Consider the following 18788-nt stretch of genomic DNA (forward strand, 5'->3'; position numbering starts at 1 on the left):
TTTTGTTTTTTACTGTCTGGTAAAATTCTTAAAGGTAATAATTTTATTTTATTACTTCCTACAATGAGGACTATTTTGAAATTAAAATAGGAGGGTCAGTAGGTAACATAAATGTTCCCCCTAGTCTTTTCCTTGTCTTATTGAAGACACATGACGGTGCCTGATGTAAACTTTTATTATTTTTTTATCTCAAAAATTTCTTTACTTTAAAAAATATATAATAAATTAGATAACTCCTTTAATATTTTTTTTTAATAATATAATAATTTCTAATTAAATTATATATATAATTATTTGAGCAAAAATTTTAAAAATATCAGTCATGTTCAAAGTAGACAATATCTTACTTTGCGAATGTTTGTGATTTGACATAGTATTAAAGTTATGTCCTTAACTTAGAATTCTCATATGTGGAATAGAGAAGTTGCTAGTCTCGAAAGTGTAGTAAAAAGTGACTCAAATGTCAAACAAATGGTGTATTTTATTAGAGAGTTTTAGAGAATAAATTGAATCTCGATAAAGGAGAAGTTGTTCGAGGGCTATATTAGGTCTCACGAGAGGTTCTATGGTGAAGTGCTCGAGAGACCGATTGTTAAGAAGGAGTTCAAAATTGAGCGAAAGGCGTATGTGAAAGAGAAGATCCATTTCTTAACAAAAAAGTAAAGAAATATAATGGTGTCACATCCGAATAATTATTTGATTATTGCTCCTAACCCTTGTGATAAGGCCTCATCAACCTCCAATTAATTAATTTCCCCACTCCTACTTCCCTCCCTAAATCCTTATCTCATTAACCCTAAATAAATAAATAATAGACAAAATTTATCTAAATTAATAAGTATGAGATGATTAAACTTTATTATATAATATAATATAATGTTTAGGTGACAACAAGAAAGGAAGCATTGAGACATATGATGGAAACATATAATTTGATGCCAACTCCCATGTATTATCTTAAATGAGATGACATTTTAGACTCCAAAAAAGAAATTAAAAAAAAAAAAAAATTAGGGTTTGTTGGAAAGCGAATTTGGAGATTCGAAAAGCATATAGAATTAGACGAGGAGGGTGGAGGGGGAACGGAGGGCGGCGGTGGCTCAACCGCAAGCAGGAGAAGCCAACCACCGCACCCAAATGAAAAGAGGAAGAAGGTAACAGATATATATAATGATTGAATGGAATAGTGAGTTGGCAATAATTGTATAATAATTATTATTGTTCTTCATTTTCAAAAAAAAAAAAAAAATCATTTGTTGAAATTTGAATTTTCAACCTTTATCTTAATCATTAAGTTATATTAATTCCTTTAATAATTTTTCTTTAAAATGTCTTAATTATTTATATTTTCCCCGTGCGTGTATATATATAATCTTTTTATATAAATAATTTTTTTACATAATTATTTATATCGAGGACTATATTAGATCTTAAGAGTAGCTACCTACTGGAGCTTCGATCAACTACCATCGATCAATTCCGCTTTGGGCTAACTTGGTCTGTGGAAGATGTCCACGAGAAACCGCTAACTAGCTAACTAAACTAGTGGATCGTATGCAAATAAATACAAAATCAATAAAAGCAAGAGAATTTATAAGGTATAAAAAGAAAAAGAAAAATATTAATTTATATAAATCTTAAGGCATAATTAATAAGTCAAATTTTCGAATATTTGAAGACTAAAATAAGATAAGAAAAGAATAGAAAGGGATTTTTTAATTGTTATTATTATGATTGGGTGAAGGAGGCAGTTGAATAGAGTGGCATTAAAGGCAATGTGGGCCATGCGGGCCCACTGTTTTTGTACATCGTTTTATCATGGCCTACTCTAAAGCTTTGATGGGAAGAGACTCAACCAATAGGGTTGATGATTAATTTTCATCAACCCTTCTTTTTCTTTTAATCCAACGGACATCTGAGCCTCTTGATTAAAGGCCACTGGTATCGACTGTACCTGATTATTTGGATTAATTTTAGGTGTAATAGTGGGTTCTTTTTTTCCTTTTTCTTTTTAATTTTTTTTTAATTTTTTAAAGGGTTGTTTAAGATGTTTTAATATTTTTTTTTTAACGTGTTCTTAATTATTTTAATTATCCTATTAGGTACCTAATTTTTTTTTTCCCTCTTAAATTATGAATATGAATTGAGATATACTCGGCTTAGACATCAACCATCAATAATTTTTTTTTATAAAGAAAGGATTTATTATTTTTTTTTAGAGACTAACCACCCGTAATTATAACCAAAACCTATCAAGATTAAAAATGCGAAAAATTTATATAATTATAAATTTTAGAGAAGGACAACACATAATTATAACTAAAATCTATCAACACTAATATTTTTTTTAGAGAGAATATTCATTGATTATAAACCCATGATCATTCGCTAAATTAGCCGATATGAGACTTTCATCCAAATATTCATTGATTATAAACCTATATTCATTGATTATAAACCTATGATCATTCGTTAAATTAGTGGATATGAGACTTTCATCCAACACCTCCCCAAAGTGCACCTCCCCTTGATCAAGGCTGGAGGCTAGACTCCTTTTCTTTTGGAGTTGTTAGATGACCTTTATTAGATGTTTGAGGATTCTATTGACATTACTAAATTTTAAATTTAGACATGATTCTGATACCATGTTAGATAAACAAGACTCTCCACAATGGTATGATATTGTCCACTTTGAGCATAATCTCTGGCTTTGTTTTGGGATTCCTCAAAACCTTTCATACCTCTCAAGTGTATTCTTATAAACCCCATGATTATTCTCTAAATGAGTGACTTTCATCCAACAAACATTGACTCAGTTACCTTCATCACGATTCCCACATTTTTCTTGAATTAAAACAAATTACCATAATTTATCTCCTGTTAAGATTAGATTTGATTGAGTTATTTAGATTTGATTTGATTTAGTTATTTAAATTATATTTGATTTAGTAGAGGGATGCAACATCTTTTTTACAAATTGTTGAATGGAAGCATAAATGCAACGTTATCTGGTGCAAAATTGAAATTAAAAACGGAGTAATTTTAGTTCAATATAACCACCGTATATCAAATTTAAATTTGGTGCAAAATTAGATTTGTAATTTGACCTAAAATAATAATAATAATAATAATAATAATAATAATAATAATAATAAATCCAACAGGCTTAGAGAGGAAAATGTAAAGCGAAACAAAATTGGAAAATCCAGTAGACGCGGTTCGCTCGGCACTTGTCTCAGCACTGGAAAGGCGGAGAAGAAGACGTTACATTTGCAGGAATTAGCGCGCAGGCAGGTACAGTTTGAATACGAGCTCACCCTTTTTTTTTTTCACCTTCACAAGATGCCTTATATTGCAGTTTAGCTCTGCGTTCGTTACTGAATGTCGCAGAGCAACTAGGGAGATAGGAAGTGCAGGAAACTTGTTTTGGCTAATCGAGAAAATGAATTTTCAGGCTGTTTACCGGCGGGAATGGCGATAAACTAGACTGTACCTCTAGCAGCCCTAGGTTTTGGCATTTGAAGAATTGTCGCCGAGCAAGCTCAGGCTACGCTCATAACTGTAATGCTTTTCTTCTTCTTCTTCTTCTTTTTTTTTTTTTTTTGTCATCTTTTAATTTTCAGTGTTACTATGATGCTTTTACCAAGTGGATGATCGATTTTCAGTTTGCTGCAATGGTTTTTGAACGTGACGGTTGGGGAAATGGGGAGCTCAAGGTTTTGTACTGTCTTTATTTGCAGTAGGCTTTGAATTGTTTGTGGTAGAGAGAGTGAGAGTCTTTAGAAACATATTTGCGAGGTAACTTTTTTCGAGTATCCTGTTCGTTGAGGAGGTATTCTCTAGAAGTTGATGAGTGCTCTCCTATGATAATGGGAAACAATGCCTATCCGTTTCTTGAAATGTTTCACAAAATAAAGAAACATTTGGGAAAACTGTTTATCTCTCTCTCAGGCTTGCCTTACTCAATTCTTCACATGTTGTGATAGTTTTTTTTTTTTTCCTCCGCTCTAGCAGATAAGAGAAACATCGCCAAGATCTAGATAGAATAACTTAGATACTTGGTATTGGAAGTGAACCGATTTTCCTAATTGATTGTTTATAAGCTAACCAAAGATTTCTATAATTATGCTCTCCCCTTAGCTGCAGCCAAATGGAGAGTTCTTCTTTTGTAATCAATATGCTTTGTTTCTTATCCATAAGAAAGAAAAGAAAATGTCATGAAGGTAAAGGTTCAAAGAAGGGTGACCACATATTTAAATTTAATGGGAATCTTGTAGGGTTATGCGATTACCAGCCATAATATGTGTAAACAAGTACAAACAGAGATAGTTAATGCTTGTATGTACAAACAAAGAGCTGCCTAATACTTGTAAGCTAGTGCAATTTTTGTATGTAGATTATGGAAGCGCTGGCTTTACATGGCCATGGCTTCCCTTCTCCCCAGGTATTATGAATGCAAATGATGAACTAGATGAAAGTTATGCTGCTAATGTTATATTTTTGGCTTGAATTATGTATTCTAGTTTTTCAATTTGGAAGTTCTTTCCAACAGGTGCCTGCTAGATTGTGAAATGATATGGCAAGCAAGTTACCTTTTGAAATTGGGCAACTGGTAGAATCACGTTGCTTTCTCATTGGTTATCGTGGTGCTTGGTTCCGATGTAAGGTATGAATCATATTCTTTCTTGTAAAGGCTAATTATTGAAGTGGCGTTGTTGACAATCTAAGAGCATGTATCTGATTTACCCTTATGATCTAATTTTATCCATTTTTTTCAAATATTTTTAACATTTACAATCTTAATTTGTCAATCTAAGGACAATCATTGAAGAAGATGTGCTTTCATTTGAGAGTTTCAGTAGTATCAAAATTAATACGAAGATTGTGGTTCTGGTGAAAGATAAGATAGTTAAAGAAGGATAATAGAAGGTTCATTAGTGGAGTATATAGTATGTGTAGGAATTCATGTTCTGGATTACTGAGAAGTTCATGGACTTTATCACTTTAGAGGCCTTATTATATCATTTAATGATCTTCTAACAGCTTTCCACAATGTTGCACACTGTTCATTTTTATATCTCTTTATTGTCTGAATGTTAGAGTATTATATCTACGTGTGTATAGAGACGTTCTTGATTAAGAAAAGGATACTTATCTAGACCCAAGCCCTAGAGTCCCTAAAGGATTATACCTGCAACAAGAGCGAACATTCCTCTAGCTTAGACATGTCTGTTTTCAGTAGTTAATTGGTTTATAGGACTTACTTTGTTATATGGGATAAATAGGTAAAAAAGCTGAGACCTACTTTGTAGTTCCATCAACTTCAGTATTTATTATCAGCATTTTTTTAAATAAATGAGTGAGAGTTTTGTGATTTATCATAATAAAATGAACACTGTTTCCCCGACGCTTATTGCCTTTTCAGGCTTAAGCATTTTCATTGAAAATACTGATGGATTGAACCTCTAGGTCATGGGTTTAAACCTCCCTGGATCACCTACTTGAGATACTTCAAGATTAGTTATCCAAGTTTTCAATACTATTGGATCTTTTGCTTGGTCCCTTGTTTTTAATATCAAGCAAGCGTAGAAAGGTTAGAACATTTCTGATAGACTCTAAAACAAGAAATAAAAAAGAATACATATGCCCCCCGTGAATCAAGTTCAGAAAGAGGGGATGCTGACCAGGAATTCTGAGGGCTTAGTCTCTCCATAGGCATAAGTGCCATATAAATTCATTTAAAATTTATACCCCACTTCCACTTCCCCAAGTATTAATTCTCTATCAAGCAATTTTTCTTCATGTCACATTACAGCGTATTTTAGTTCTAAAGTCCTATTTTATGGTATTATGAGACAGATAAAAACATGAGAATGAGTTACAAGCGATTTATCTTATGTGGATCTAGTAAAGCAAAGTGGTTTCTGATCATCCAACTAATTTACTTCTTTAGTGAACCTTCTGCTCTAATTGAACTTTGTTTCTAGAAATTCTTCTTGGAATAAAGAACACATCTTTTGGCCAGTTTCTGTTATCAGGTACTGAATACAATACTTTTCTTAATTGTTTGTACATTTTCAACCAGATAAAGGACATTGCCTGGAGAATGGGGAGTCTATCGTATGAATTGGAATTTGTTGACTTTCCTGATGAAGGTACGTACTTATCTTTATTCTTTGTACTAGCTTGTCCCTTTCTTGGTCGAAGCCTTCAAGAGTTTTCATGGAATATGACTACTATTATTCATTGATTTTATTATGACATCAAGTGAATGATATTGCGATGAAAAATTCCATTACTTTGACTATGCTTTTCATTACGAAGGATCCTTAGTGTTTGATCACAATTGTATAACTAGTTTTCCAACTCAGCGTGGAAAATACTTTCTTTTGTAGTATAGCCATCTTTTGATCTCCAAATGTTGTGATCACAATTAGCTGATTTGACTACTTGTTTTGAAAATTGGAAGAATGAGATATATCTGTGTAGAGAACCATTATAAAGTAGTTTGAAGAGGAGACTGCCCATTCTTAGACCAAAAATTTGAATTAATTGTGAACTTTGAGAATTCCATTTGCATTTTTGTCGTATAGTTTTACAGTGGTTGGCTTCTGTTCAGTACTTGGTAGTAAAAAACTTGTGGAATATTTACCAGCAGTAGGTTGAAGTTGATTTCAAACCCATTTTCTTTTGGGTGAGCCTGAAGGCTTTCGTTAATTGATGCTTGTGGCTGAAATTATTTGTAGAATAAATATTTAGTACGTAGTCATGAAACATATCGGATTCAGTTTCTGGGACAGTACTATATTCACGGTTTGAACTTGTCTCTGATTTCAGAAGTAGTATGGACAAAGCCGTTTCAAAAACCACCTGCTGCCTTTGGTATCCCATCAACTGGGCCAAAAGGGCAGTTGATGGTGCGTCCTCAGTTTCCACAAGTATATCGTGAAAAACAATTATCTGATAGTACCAACTCTCAGCTAGAGGTGACTGTTGTTGTGAATGATGTCTGGAAGGTGGGGGATTTAGTTGATTGGTGGAAGGATAACTGTTATTGGTCTTGCAAAATAATTGCAATATTGGGAGATGAGGAGGTCAAGGTACTTTTATTTACCTACTACCTTAGATTTTCAACTGTGTTCATTGGTTACTTCTTACTTATTTCTTATTAACTTAATCATGGATGATAGAGTGGATAGTGCAATGACTAACCAAATGCTCGGCTTTTATTTGTGACTAAGGATGCCTTTTCCCCAAAAATATTTATTGCCCAAATCTTAGCTACCCTGTCAGATATAACAAGTCAGACCAACTGTTTGATTTGTCTCCACTGTCTAATTATCGTGTGTAACTTTATTCACTAGTTTGAAGGCTATTTTCAAGGGATTGATTATTTTTCTTTTGTATTATCCTGTTTTTTCAAGGTTGAGCTGCTTCCCCCTCCATTTGGTGAAGGATCGGCTTATCATGCCTCCTCCAAGGATTTGCGGCCATCCTTAGACTGGTCTCCGGGATCTGGTTGGACGGTCCCTGATATGAAGGTGTCATTCTTTCAACCGTTCTATTCAATATTGGTCCCGTTAGTTAGAAATTGGGGCTTTTGTGCGTGAGAATTGGATTTTTTTTCCATCTCAAGGGCTTGTTTTCAAAACTTTGGGTTGAAAACTTGATAAAAGAAAGCTTGGTTGGATGATTCAGATACTTCAGTCTTTTTTGTTGTCGTTCGCTTAGTACTAAGGTCTTTGTAATTCCTTTGTGGTTATAGGTGAATGGAAGTGCTCAATGTGCTCGGGTGCTTAACAATGGAAGTGTAGGTAAGAGCCGCAATAATAACACTAATCACTTCTAAGAATGTATGAGTTATTATATTTTACAGTTAGTGGCCACTTGTTTGTACATTAGAAAGATCTTCTTACAAGAATAATAAGCTATTTATTTTATTTATATATGTTTTGGGATTGATTCATTATGGTTTCTTGGTGATGCACGACAGCCTCGAGACCCCAGAACGTGAGTCAAGGAAATGACAGTGAAGCCGCAGCTGGAAACTCAAATGCATCGTTAGATTTACAGGCTAGTTCCACGCGACCTATTCCTGCACCAGCCAGAAAGTCCAAGCGAATGTACAGCAACACGGCATCGAAGGGGAAACACGAACACACACCAGAATTAAGTTCCGATTCGAACCGTGTGAATACAGTAGCCAAGAAAAAAAGTACATCGGACAATGACTCGAGTTCACCTACTCGAGAACGAAGCACGACAACAGAAACTCGAGGAACAAAAACCGATGCAGATGGATGTAGTGATGGTCAGTCTGTAAAGAAGATGGTACCCAATGTTAGTTTAAATTCCATGCACCATGGTTCATTAGAAGATGCAATTTTGGACTTGGAAGAGCTGATCAACAGGATTAAATGGATCAAACAAATTTTGGAGGGTGGAACGGCTTTGCCAAATGCTTCAGGATCTTCATGGAAATTTCTGGAACACCGATCCTCATCTACACCAAAATGAATGCATCACAAGAATAGAAGGTATTTTCACGAGTCTATGGCATGAACTCCCTTTTGATTGAATGGTTTAGAAATGTTAGGCTTAACTCGGTAAAAGCATCACTACTTGAGAAAATTGCAGAACGCTCTCAGTTATCTCACTAAAATTTGATGCATCTCTCAGTTACCAACCAAAAGTATTTCAGCTTAAAAATGTAGTTATTCTCATATATATGTGTGTTTATTTGTGGATTAGTTTATGTGTCCATATGAAATTACTGAAGCTAATTTTTTTTAGTGTTATATTCTTTTAGAAAATAGTAAATTTATAATTGACTATCAGTTTTAATGAATTATTAATAAATTGTGGGGAGAACAAGGGGATGCCTTTCAGGAAGCCCCATTGAGGAACCACCCCATACAAGACGAAAGCAACTGAAGGCAGGGAGGAGGATGTGAAGTAGGCGTAGTAGGCGTAGGCCATGCTTTGGAGAATTGACATCCTTGAGACACCGTATGTGAGAGGACTATACTTAGATAAAGCAACTTGGAACAACTCTGAGCTCCATTTTAGCATCTGAACCATGGCGTCTTTCATGTCCACTGGGCTGCAACCCAGGAAGCATGCCCGCTTTGAGTACAGATAAACACAACTCCATCCTCTGCATTGCAGCAGATACCCACTGATACTCCTTTTTTGCATTCAACGAGTCAATGAACTTTTGGGATCGACCAAGAGCTTTTTGCATTCAACGTCTTCCTCCTCAAGAAATATCCAGTTCCGGACAACACCGGCCCTCTTACCCCATCCATTCCACGCCACTTAGTCTAGAAAACAAAACCCAGAAACATGGCATTTTAACAAACAGGTAGCCTGCAAGAACCTCCATGTAAAAGGAAAGGGTCGTGGAGGAGTTCATTACCTTGAAGGCAGACCGGGATTCTTTCTGATATTGTAGAAAAGTTTCTTTTAATGCATAAAGCGTCACCGGAGACCCGCCGTCGTCCGACAGGTAGATGCCCACCTTCTCCGCTGGATACTCCAGAGCCAGAGACGACAACACGGTGTTCATCACCTCCACCGTCGGCTCTTTCGCCGGATCCACTGTGGGGATGAACACGTTGACGCCTGGGAGCTCCTCGTCGCCGGGGAGATTTTCCGGCGAGACGGAGCGGGATACCGGCCGCCATCGGAACGACTGGGTTAGGACCCAAACGAAGGTGAAGATGAGTTCTGCGATGGTGACGAGAGCCCAAAGTAGGGGAAAGACGACGTCGTTGCGATGGAATGCGGCGGTGATCCGGTTATAGAGAAGGAAAAGAACCGCCGTGAAGTGGAGGAGCATGTGAAGGCGGTTGCACTCTTGCTTTTCTTATTTAAATATTGATGAATTTTTTAATTTTAAAAAAACTTGATTTTTTGTCTTTGAAATTTGATTAAATTATTGTAAAGTAATTTTAAAAATGTTTTTGAAATTTAAACATTTTTTCTTTCAATGAATTTATGCAGCTTGTGGCAAATAAATAGCTACCAATTTCAATTTATTAGGTTCTTAATTTTTAAAAAATAAAATATATTTTAATTATATAAAGGAAAATACAGTAGTTTTATTTTATTACAATTAAAAAATTTGAATTAAAATATGAGATCTGCCCTGTTTTAAAAAAAAGTTGCTAATTCTAATAATAAACTCATTCCGAGGTGGGCATGGGCAATTTAGACATTTACTTTATTATTTGGCTGCGCACGTTTTAAACGTGCCAACAATTAGATTTCAAATTTTCTTTATTTTGTTTTTATTTGAAACTCATTTATTTTTATTTTAATTATAATTTTAGTTTCCATCTTTGAAAAAAAAACCTAGAAGATTAAAATTTAGCTCAATTTTGAAGGAGAGAATTAGTTTGGGTAATTAATAAAAACATGTGTACTTGTTTAAATTATTTGATTTAGTATTCAACTTAATTAATTTTTTTTAGATTAGGATTCAGAATCTAGATTTGATATTTGATAGCTACGATGATAGCTCTGACATGGTCAAATTACTCACTCTTCGCTTATAAGGATTTGAATTAGGATTCATAATTTGGACTCGGTACTTGATGACTTCGACATTTTCGTGCAACATGGTCAAGTTATTATTCACTTACAAGAGTGAAGACTATCCCGAGAGACCAATGCAAGTCATTCCAGCACGAGTTGTCTCCACTCACATACATTACTTGAAATTTTTTAAAAAGGTCACCCAAAATAGAATTGCTTCAAACCAAACAAAGCACTCTTAATCATGTTCTATGATTGAGTCACTGAAAAGAAATGTGCATCTTGTTGATCTTGTTGGTATAAGTAAGAAACTTTCTATTCTTTTAACTCTTTCTTTGTTATCATATTATGAGGATTGTTCTCATTCGGAGGTGGTATTAGCTCATTTATGTACCTTTCTTTTACTTGGGTGTCACAAGAATTAGCACTTACTAGAGATTTAGCTCGACTATCAACATCAACTCTCTTACACACTCTGCTTGAAAATTGAAAAAAAACGAATGTGTTGTTCAATTGAATATACCCTCGATTCTCAACAATTCTCTTGTGGTATCTTAAACAAGGTTTATAAAGCCTTAAAGAGAGAAGGATTAGAGGTATGGTTTGATTGAATAATGTTAGAGATGGAGGAGAGGAGTGAAAGAGACGGCAGAGGGCGTTGGCAGTGAGGGTAAAGACTGCAATTTGGGTATCACAACCTTAAAAAAATGATACCCATATGGAGTATTGCATGGGCTCACCAAATTAGCCACCAGTTTTTATACTTCAAATCTCAGTTAATAAAGGCAATAATCTTTTGTGTGTTTTGCTTCTCTGCTGGATTTTTTCCTTCTTCACCATACTTTTTCCCTTCTCACTCATACCAATTTCTTATATTTATTTCTCATTCTCATCTTCTCTTTTGTTTTCATTATTAAACAAACTCTATCATCTTACCTTGTTTAAGATACTATATTTTTTATCCACAATGCACCTCTTAATTTGCAAATTAACTGCTTCTAAAACTTGATTAAAGTGAGATCTCATATCAGTTAGAGAAGAGAAACATTTCTCATAAAGATGTGAAAACTTCTCTCTAGTAGACGCGTTTTAAAATTGTGAGGTTGACGATGTGGAGTTGGTCAATCATGCTCGAACATGTACTTATTCTAAGTGCCTATTTATTTTCTATCAGTATCTATGGATTGATCACGAGCCGAAATATGGTTAGGGTCCTTATGTGTCTTGAGCTTATACTGAATGAAGTTAATATGAATTTCGTAACATTTTCTGATTTTTTTGATAGTCGCCAATTAAAAGGGAATATTTTCTCAAGCTATTGCAGCCGCTGAAGCAGATATTGGCCCAGCTATTGTTTCGTTAATTTATCGTAACAGAAAATCAACTCGTATCAATCAATCGAATNCTGCTTCTAAAACTTGATTAAAGTGAGATCTCATATCAGTTAGAGAAGAGAAACATTTCTCATAAAGATGTGAAAACTTCTCTCTAGTAGACGCGTTTTAAAATTGTGAGGTTGACGATGTGGAGTTGGTCAATCATGCTCGAACATGTACTTATTCTAAGTGCCTATTTATTTTCTATCAGTATCTATGGATTGATCACGAGCCGAAATATGGTTAGGGTCCTTATGTGTCTTGAGCTTATACTGAATGAAGTTAATATGAATTTCGTAACATTTTCTGATTTTTTTGATAGTCGCCAATTAAAAGGGAATATTTTCTCAATTTTTGTTATAGCTATTGCAGCCGCTGAAGCAGCTATTGGCCCAGCTATTGTTTCGTCAATTTATCGTAACAGAAAATCAACTCGTATCAATCAATCGAATTTGTTGAATAAGTAGTATTTATTTATCGGATAAATTCTGATATTCATCAAGTCAAATTATCTGTATGATACGTAATTCATGATCATGTTTGCGAAAACGTAAAAAATCAAAGTATCTTGGTCCTATCGCATGAGTTAATCTGAAAGTAGATTGATTATAAAAATTCTGATCAATTATTGACTCATCTGGTATCTAAATATATAATTCATTTACAAATTTACTCGATCGAAAATTTATAGTCTTAAAAAAGAATTCTAGATCCAATNAGCGAGCCAAAGCGAACAATATCTGCTAATGGTGGGCTTGTGCTATTACAAATGGTATCAGAGTCAGGTACCGAGTGGTGTGCCAACGAGAACGTTGGGCCTCCAAGGGGGGTGGACTGTGAGATAACGAAACATTCCTTATAAGGGTGTGGAAATCTCTCTCTAGACGTATTTTAAAATCGTGAGACTGATGATGATACGTAACGGACCAAAATAGGTACTATCTGAATCTATACTAGATTTGGACATGAAAGTGAAACCCTAGGTATGATGATGTAGGTTTTATGAAGAACAACACCTAACACATGGACATTTCCCACACCTTTTTGTTTCTATATATATCCAAACCCTAAATTCCAAACGTCAACTCATTTTGTGGGTAAGAACACAATAATTTTTCCATCTCTCTCTCTCAAGAAATGGAGAGCAAAAGTTTGAAGATGAACAGCCCACAAGAACAGCTTAGAATTACAAACAAACCAAACAACACAAGAGGAGATCATCAAGAAGAAGAAGAAGAAGAAGACATTGTTGGATTTGCATGGGGTTCATCAAGAGCTTATTCATGTGGGTTTTGCAAAAGGCAATTTCGATCTGCGCAAGCTCTTGGTGGCCACATGAATGTTCATCGAAGAGACCGAGCCAAGCTCCGAAGATCTCCTCCATTGGGTTCGCCTCATTTTCATGGATCCTCGTCTCAACCCATTAAGTTTCTCAAACTCTATGATTTCTCAAGCCTTAGAGGTGAAGAAGAAGCAGATGGAGAGTGTAAGATTTGGAAGAATGTTAAGAAGTTTGTGAAGGAGATTGATTTTCTTGGTAGTTCCAATGAGATTGATTTGGAACTTAGATTAGGGTTTTAGGTTGCTTTTGGACTCAACTACAAATGGAGTTCATTATCCATGAATCAGTTTTTGTTTAATTTCTTAATATATTATGGTACCAAGGTTGCATTCATCATGTACAACTAAAGTAAATCGATGACAAAACAAACCGTTCATGTCCATGATTTAGACCAAGATTTGTAATTTAGATTTGACACATCATGACTACAACATTCTCCTGCATCTCCTGCCACATGACCATGTTGTCTACTTGTTTTGAACTACCTCTTAGAGTGAAGACCCTAACCTTCTTATGTATCCCCGAGACATGACCATGTTGTCTACTTGTTTTGAATTATATCTTAGAGTGAACGACCCCAATATTCTCTTGTCCTGTGCAACAGGACCATGTTGTCTACTTATTTTGAACTATTTTTTAGAGTGAAGACCTTGACATTCTCCTACATCTCGTGCCACATGATCATGTTCTCTACTTATTTTGAACTACTACTTAGAGTGAAGACCCTAACTTTCTTATGTATCCCTTGAGACATGAACATGTTGTCTACTTGTTTTGAACTATTTCTTAGAGTAAAGACCCCAACATTCTCCTACATCTCGTGCCATAGGACCATGTCGTCTACTTATTTTGAACTACTTTTTAGAGTGAAGACCCAGACATTCTCCTACATCTGGTGCTACATGACCATGTTATCTACTTGTTTTGAACTATCCCTACCGACCGACACAAATTTCTTTAAGATGTTTTATCTTCACTCACATGTTTTTAAGAGGTCACCCAACATAAATTGTTCTGAGCTGAACATGTTTAACTTTAAAGTCTTTGAAAAACAAGATGCACCTTATTCCACTGAATCCCGAGCATACCGAGCGTAGAGGTTTAAGAAGGTAAACTAAAAATCAAACAAGTATTAAATTAGGGTTAAATTGTGGAATGAAAATAAAAGTAATAGGGTTCCCATTTGACGCCACCCTTCATTACCATTTCTATTAATTGTAATGCATATGAGTGAGACAGGGCATTGGGGATTTGAATATGACAAGAAGACAGCGTCATAGGCTGTGTTTCCTTAACCAAAATTTGATGTCTTTGCATATTTCCAACGATGTTTGGTTGGAAGTAGACATGATTCCTTTTCCCTCTTGGGATTTATGCCTTTCTTTTCCCACTCAAATTTGAAGCATCTCACTGCAATCACAACATCTCTTTTTTCTCTCATAAACACTGCACCTTTGCAAACCCACCTTAAAACCCCCTCCCCCTCTTTCCTCTTTCACTTTTGGCTTTTACTTCATAAATTTAGCTATGGAATACTACTGGCTCGTGTGTTCTATCCAAGATTTTGTAGAATCTAATCTATATTTGGATTGTTCATCATGTGAGAAGTTATATGATTTGTGTTTGATTTTACTATGATACGTATAGATGTAACGACGGTTTAAGGTATTTTGAGTTTTACGAGCCGTTTCGATTGAAGACAGGAGAATGTGAAAGCAAATTTTGGTACAAAGTTTTTGAAGATTTAGCGTGAAAACGAGTCATTGAGTTATTAAAATATATTGTGACACCCGAGCAAAAGAGGGATACATGAATGAACCAAGACGATATCTGAATGAGAGAAATATTGAGGATAAGATGACAAAGAAAGACTTAAGTCATTACTTATACCAACAAAGTGCACCTTTCTTTTTGATGACTTAATCATCAGTGGTCCATAGTGAAACGTGTTTTATTAGGAGCAATTCTATGTTGGGTGATCTCTTAGGAATTTTTCTGAGATGCATGTGAGTGAGAAAACATGTTGGAAGCACTCGTATTGATCTGTAGGGATAGTCTTCACTCTTGTAGGTAACGTGACCATGTCGTAGAGGATGCAAAGAAATACTGGGCCATCAAGTGTCGAATTTGGATTCTGAATCCTGGGTATAGGATCGTTGTATATGTACTCTCAACCAAAAGATCAAATTTTGAAAAACGAAAGAACAAGTTCAAATCTTACACTAAAACAATATTATAAAAAAAGAACAAATAAAGGAGAATGTTTCCATTTGTCACAATGAAATATAACAATAGAAATGTCCATTTGTTGTTGGAGGGTTTTGCATGGACATATAGAATGGGATCATCTCCTTATTTAAGAAAGACTTTGACATTATCAAATTATTAAGATATAAACCCTAAAAAAAACAAGAACAAAAAGGTATATATCGTTAACAACTACATTGACATTAACATTTTAAAAATTATAATTCTTTACAAAAACCCCTTTTTTTTTTAATTGTGGATTAGAATCAATTAATATTTGTATTAGACAAGGAAGATTCATAAACACATCCAAATGACAAAGCCGAAAGCAACTAGAGCAGTTGAATTCACATCACAGCACACATGTCATTAACAAATAGATCAAACAAAGCCGGCAGCCATAAAAATTCTAAGAACAAACATCCAAAATAGTCTTCTCAATCATGTTTATATAATATCTCTTCCAAAGCTTGTTTTCCCCTTCCTATTCTCCCAAAAATCTCATCTTTTTTCGTTATGGATTCAGAAAAATTGGGCAGTAGTTCGGAGAGTTCGAGCGAAGAACAATCCGATCGAGTAAACGAAGACGATTCGGATTCGTTTGGGGTTAAACGTTCATATGGGTGCATATTTTGCAAGCGTGGGTTCACCAACGCTCAAGCTCTTGGAGGGCATATGAATATCCATAGAAAAGATCGAGCCAATAAAGCTAAGCAAGTCGCGTCTTTTTGTGTTCCAAGCAAGCAAATTGAGCCATCCACGTTCGTGAATACGTCTAATTTTGAGCCACTTTTGGTTGGGTCTAAGGTGAGTTATGCACCATCCGGTTCGAACCCAGATGGGTACTTCCAAGAACTTGGAGACTTGAATATGAACCTTTGGGGGGAAGATTTGAGCCTAAGAATTGAACCAAGTAAGGGGAGGAGAGGGGTTTGGAGCGGCGAGGGTTTGGATTTGGAGCTTCGACTTGGCCATTATCCCTAAATCTCTATATTTCACATCGTTTAGTACACTAATTATGCTCTTAGGGTAATCATTTTCTTTACTCTTTATAAATACAAAGCTTTTATATCTATTTTGTTCTTGTTATTTCTTGAGCAATTAGGGTATTGAAGCTCCCATAACATTGGATCAATCATGTTTTACTTGAGCAAAAGATTATGACATATAGATTTTCAATTCCTTAGCCGTTCTTTGTATTTTGTAGTTTGTTTTAGGAATAGACAATCTAATAATTTGGTTATTCAATGTGAAGTTGGTGTAACAATTCCGTAAATGATCTTTTGAAAAAAAATCCCTAATTATTTCATGCTTTTGTTCATGAAATTGTGATAGAAATTTTGATTTGCTGATCTATGTATGCTTAATTCTTTGATAGATATTACTTTTAACAAGAATGGATTTTACATATTCTTAAAAGCATCGAAAAAGGTTACAAACAAGGGCCGAGAAAAGTTATTCCGACCAAAAGTTCTCTATCAAAAAGTTTTGAGAAAAGTTATTCCGACCATAATTTCTCTATCAATTTTGTTTTCAAGATAACCCTATTGCTTTTGATGTATGTTGTTGAACACAACGAATTTATGAGAAAACACTCGTACTTTTTACTAAGACCAATCAAGAAGAGATTATAAGTTAGTAGGTAGAAACTACTAAACTGCTGTGCTTGGAATTGCTTGAGATGAAAACTTATTAAGATGAGGAGGTATTTACAACAGCGAAGAGACATATTTAATACTAAAATATCTCATTCGAATGAGAGCAATCCTAAAGATATGATGGTTAAGAAATGCTTAAAAGAATTAAAAATTGAATTTTTTTAAAATGCATGTGAATAGAATGTGAATAGAAGGATGAGATTCTAAGTAGTCTGATCAATTTACAAGGTGGATACGGCAGCGACGGCGGCGCCTCCACTTCTCCGCTACCTGCGGTGGCTGGATAAACCTCATCTTCTTTATGATCGTTCTCTAAAGGCAATCTCTCATATGTTACAATAGCAAAAGAAGCAGCAATCAACACTACAGGCCCAGCCGCCAACAGCGGGCCCACGACTGTCCCTCTGACAACCTGCCCCTGCCCGCCAGCGAGGTTTACGGTCAGCCCGCTCGAACCGGGAGGGGCTCGACCGGGAAGAAAAGAACCGGTCAAAGACAGCATATCGAACCGGCCATGAAGTGGAATCACAGCAGCGGATAGCCGGAGAGTGACGTCGTCCACCATTCCCCTGCCGCTGAGAACACAAACCCCACGCTGCCGGCGGCGAGAAAATTGGTTTATGCTGTCGGCGACGTCGGCTCCTCCGGCGATCTCGATCACGTGCATGCTAAGAGCGTGAGGACTGTCGCGCGTGACGATAATTGGGGATTTCTGTTTGTTTTTGGATCCCAGAGGCCGCCCTCTCGATCGGCGGTTGCCAACCACCACCATGCCTTCTTTCTGCTCGTCTTCTTCGTCGTCATGATCTCTTCCTCCGCCGTTGACGACGGTTTCTGCTGGACTGGTGGCCGGGAAGCCCACCCGACTGACCCACCTCGGATTAGCCAGAGTAGCGGAAAATGAAGGTAAATTCGAAAAAGGTTCAGTTTTGAAAAATGGGAAGATGTTTATATTTTATGGGTAACTATTTTTTCAGATCATAAGCGAAAAAAGCAATTAACTTGAGAATGGGAATGGGCATATAACGTTATTATATACACAAGTTTTAGGTTTAAAGTATTAGAATTTAATTATATAATAAAAGATTAAAAACTACATTCTAATTTTCTTTTCAATTAATTCATTCGCAAGTTTATTTAATTTCAAAGACGTTAACAAAAAGCTTCATTAGTTGAAGTACTTTGTCCAATTGCACATGTTTTTCGACTAATGAAAAGACACAATTTAAACTTTTTTATAAACCTACCGTACAAAATTCATCAGAATGTTAAACATAAAGTTGATGTATTTAAATACAACTCATTCAAACGTAATCCAAACATGCATTCGAGTTACATTCATGCACATTAAAACAACAGAAGGAATTATAAATAAGATAATCTTTTCAAAGTGGCATAATGCAAAAATTCATGTTGACATGGAGCCCATGACTGATTCAATAAATAATCCATTACTAGCCTTATACGTTCATGTAATTATTTAAAGAAAAAATAAACTTTAGAAAAAATTTAATATTAAAAAAGTCAGTAATTAATCTCTCTAATCAAGTTAGACATGTAAGTTAAACATGCATACATGTTGTATGTAGGCACTAAGATGAGGCAAGAGACTTCTAATACTTCACG

At 35.3% G+C, this 18788-nt stretch overlaps 5 protein-coding genes across 10 annotated transcripts; 3 read left to right on the plus strand and 2 right to left on the minus strand.

Annotated features, from left to right (window-relative positions):
* Positions 1 to 3179: 3179 nt before the first annotated feature.
* On the plus strand, positions 3180 to 9391 carry LOC111778053. 6 transcript variants are annotated; one of them, XM_023657667.1, is made up of 9 exons: positions 3180 to 3294; positions 3455 to 3561; positions 4553 to 4666; positions 6086 to 6155; positions 6838 to 7100; positions 7425 to 7541; positions 7766 to 7814; positions 7994 to 8537; positions 8876 to 9391. In XM_023657667.1, exons 3-8 carry the CDS (start codon positions 4577 to 4579, stop codon positions 8515 to 8517), a joined length of 1113 nt encoding a protein of 370 aa, XP_023513435.1. In that variant the 5' UTR covers positions 3180 to 3294; positions 3455 to 3561; positions 4553 to 4576; the 3' UTR covers positions 8518 to 8537; positions 8876 to 9391. The 6 variants fall into 6 exon arrangements, with proteins under 6 accessions (XP_023513435.1, XP_023513436.1, XP_023513437.1 ...); XM_023657668.1 differs by having other exon boundaries at positions 8890 to 9391; XM_023657669.1 differs by lacking the exon at positions 8876 to 9391 and adding an exon at positions 3666 to 3716 and having other exon boundaries at positions 7994 to 8813.
* Positions 9181 to 9899, minus strand: LOC111778054 (cellulose synthase-like protein G3). Its single transcript, XM_023657671.1, has 2 exons — positions 9419 to 9899; positions 9181 to 9323 (listed from the first exon to the last, which is right to left on the minus strand). Exons 1-2 carry the CDS (start codon positions 9839 to 9841, stop codon positions 9207 to 9209), a joined length of 540 nt encoding a protein of 179 aa, XP_023513439.1. The 5' UTR covers positions 9842 to 9899; the 3' UTR covers positions 9181 to 9206.
* Positions 9900 to 13052: 3153 nt separating this feature from the next.
* Positions 13053 to 13496, plus strand: LOC111778705 (zinc finger protein 4-like). The gene has a single exon (XM_023658677.1). The coding sequence runs from the start codon at positions 13053 to 13055 to the stop codon at positions 13494 to 13496; it is 444 nt and encodes a 147-aa protein (XP_023514445.1).
* Positions 13497 to 16020: 2524 nt separating this feature from the next.
* On the plus strand, positions 16021 to 16488 carry LOC111778706 (probable transcriptional regulator RABBIT EARS). Its single transcript, XM_023658678.1, has one exon. It carries the CDS (start codon positions 16021 to 16023, stop codon positions 16486 to 16488), a length of 468 nt encoding a protein of 155 aa, XP_023514446.1.
* Positions 16489 to 17267: 779 nt separating this feature from the next.
* LOC111778708 (AT-hook motif nuclear-localized protein 20-like) lies at positions 17268 to 18114 on the minus strand (the record flags this gene model as incomplete). Its single annotated transcript, XM_023658681.1, has 1 exon — positions 17268 to 18114. A coding segment is annotated over one exon (828 nt), but the record flags the coding sequence as incomplete, so codon positions are not given.
* Positions 18115 to 18788: the final 674 nt, after the last annotated feature.

The sequence above is a fragment of the Cucurbita pepo genome, chromosome LG17, assembly GCF_002806865.2.
Source record: "Cucurbita pepo subsp. pepo cultivar mu-cu-16 chromosome LG17, ASM280686v2, whole genome shotgun sequence".
Lineage (NCBI taxonomy): Eukaryota > Viridiplantae > Streptophyta > Magnoliopsida > Cucurbitales > Cucurbitaceae > Cucurbita > Cucurbita pepo.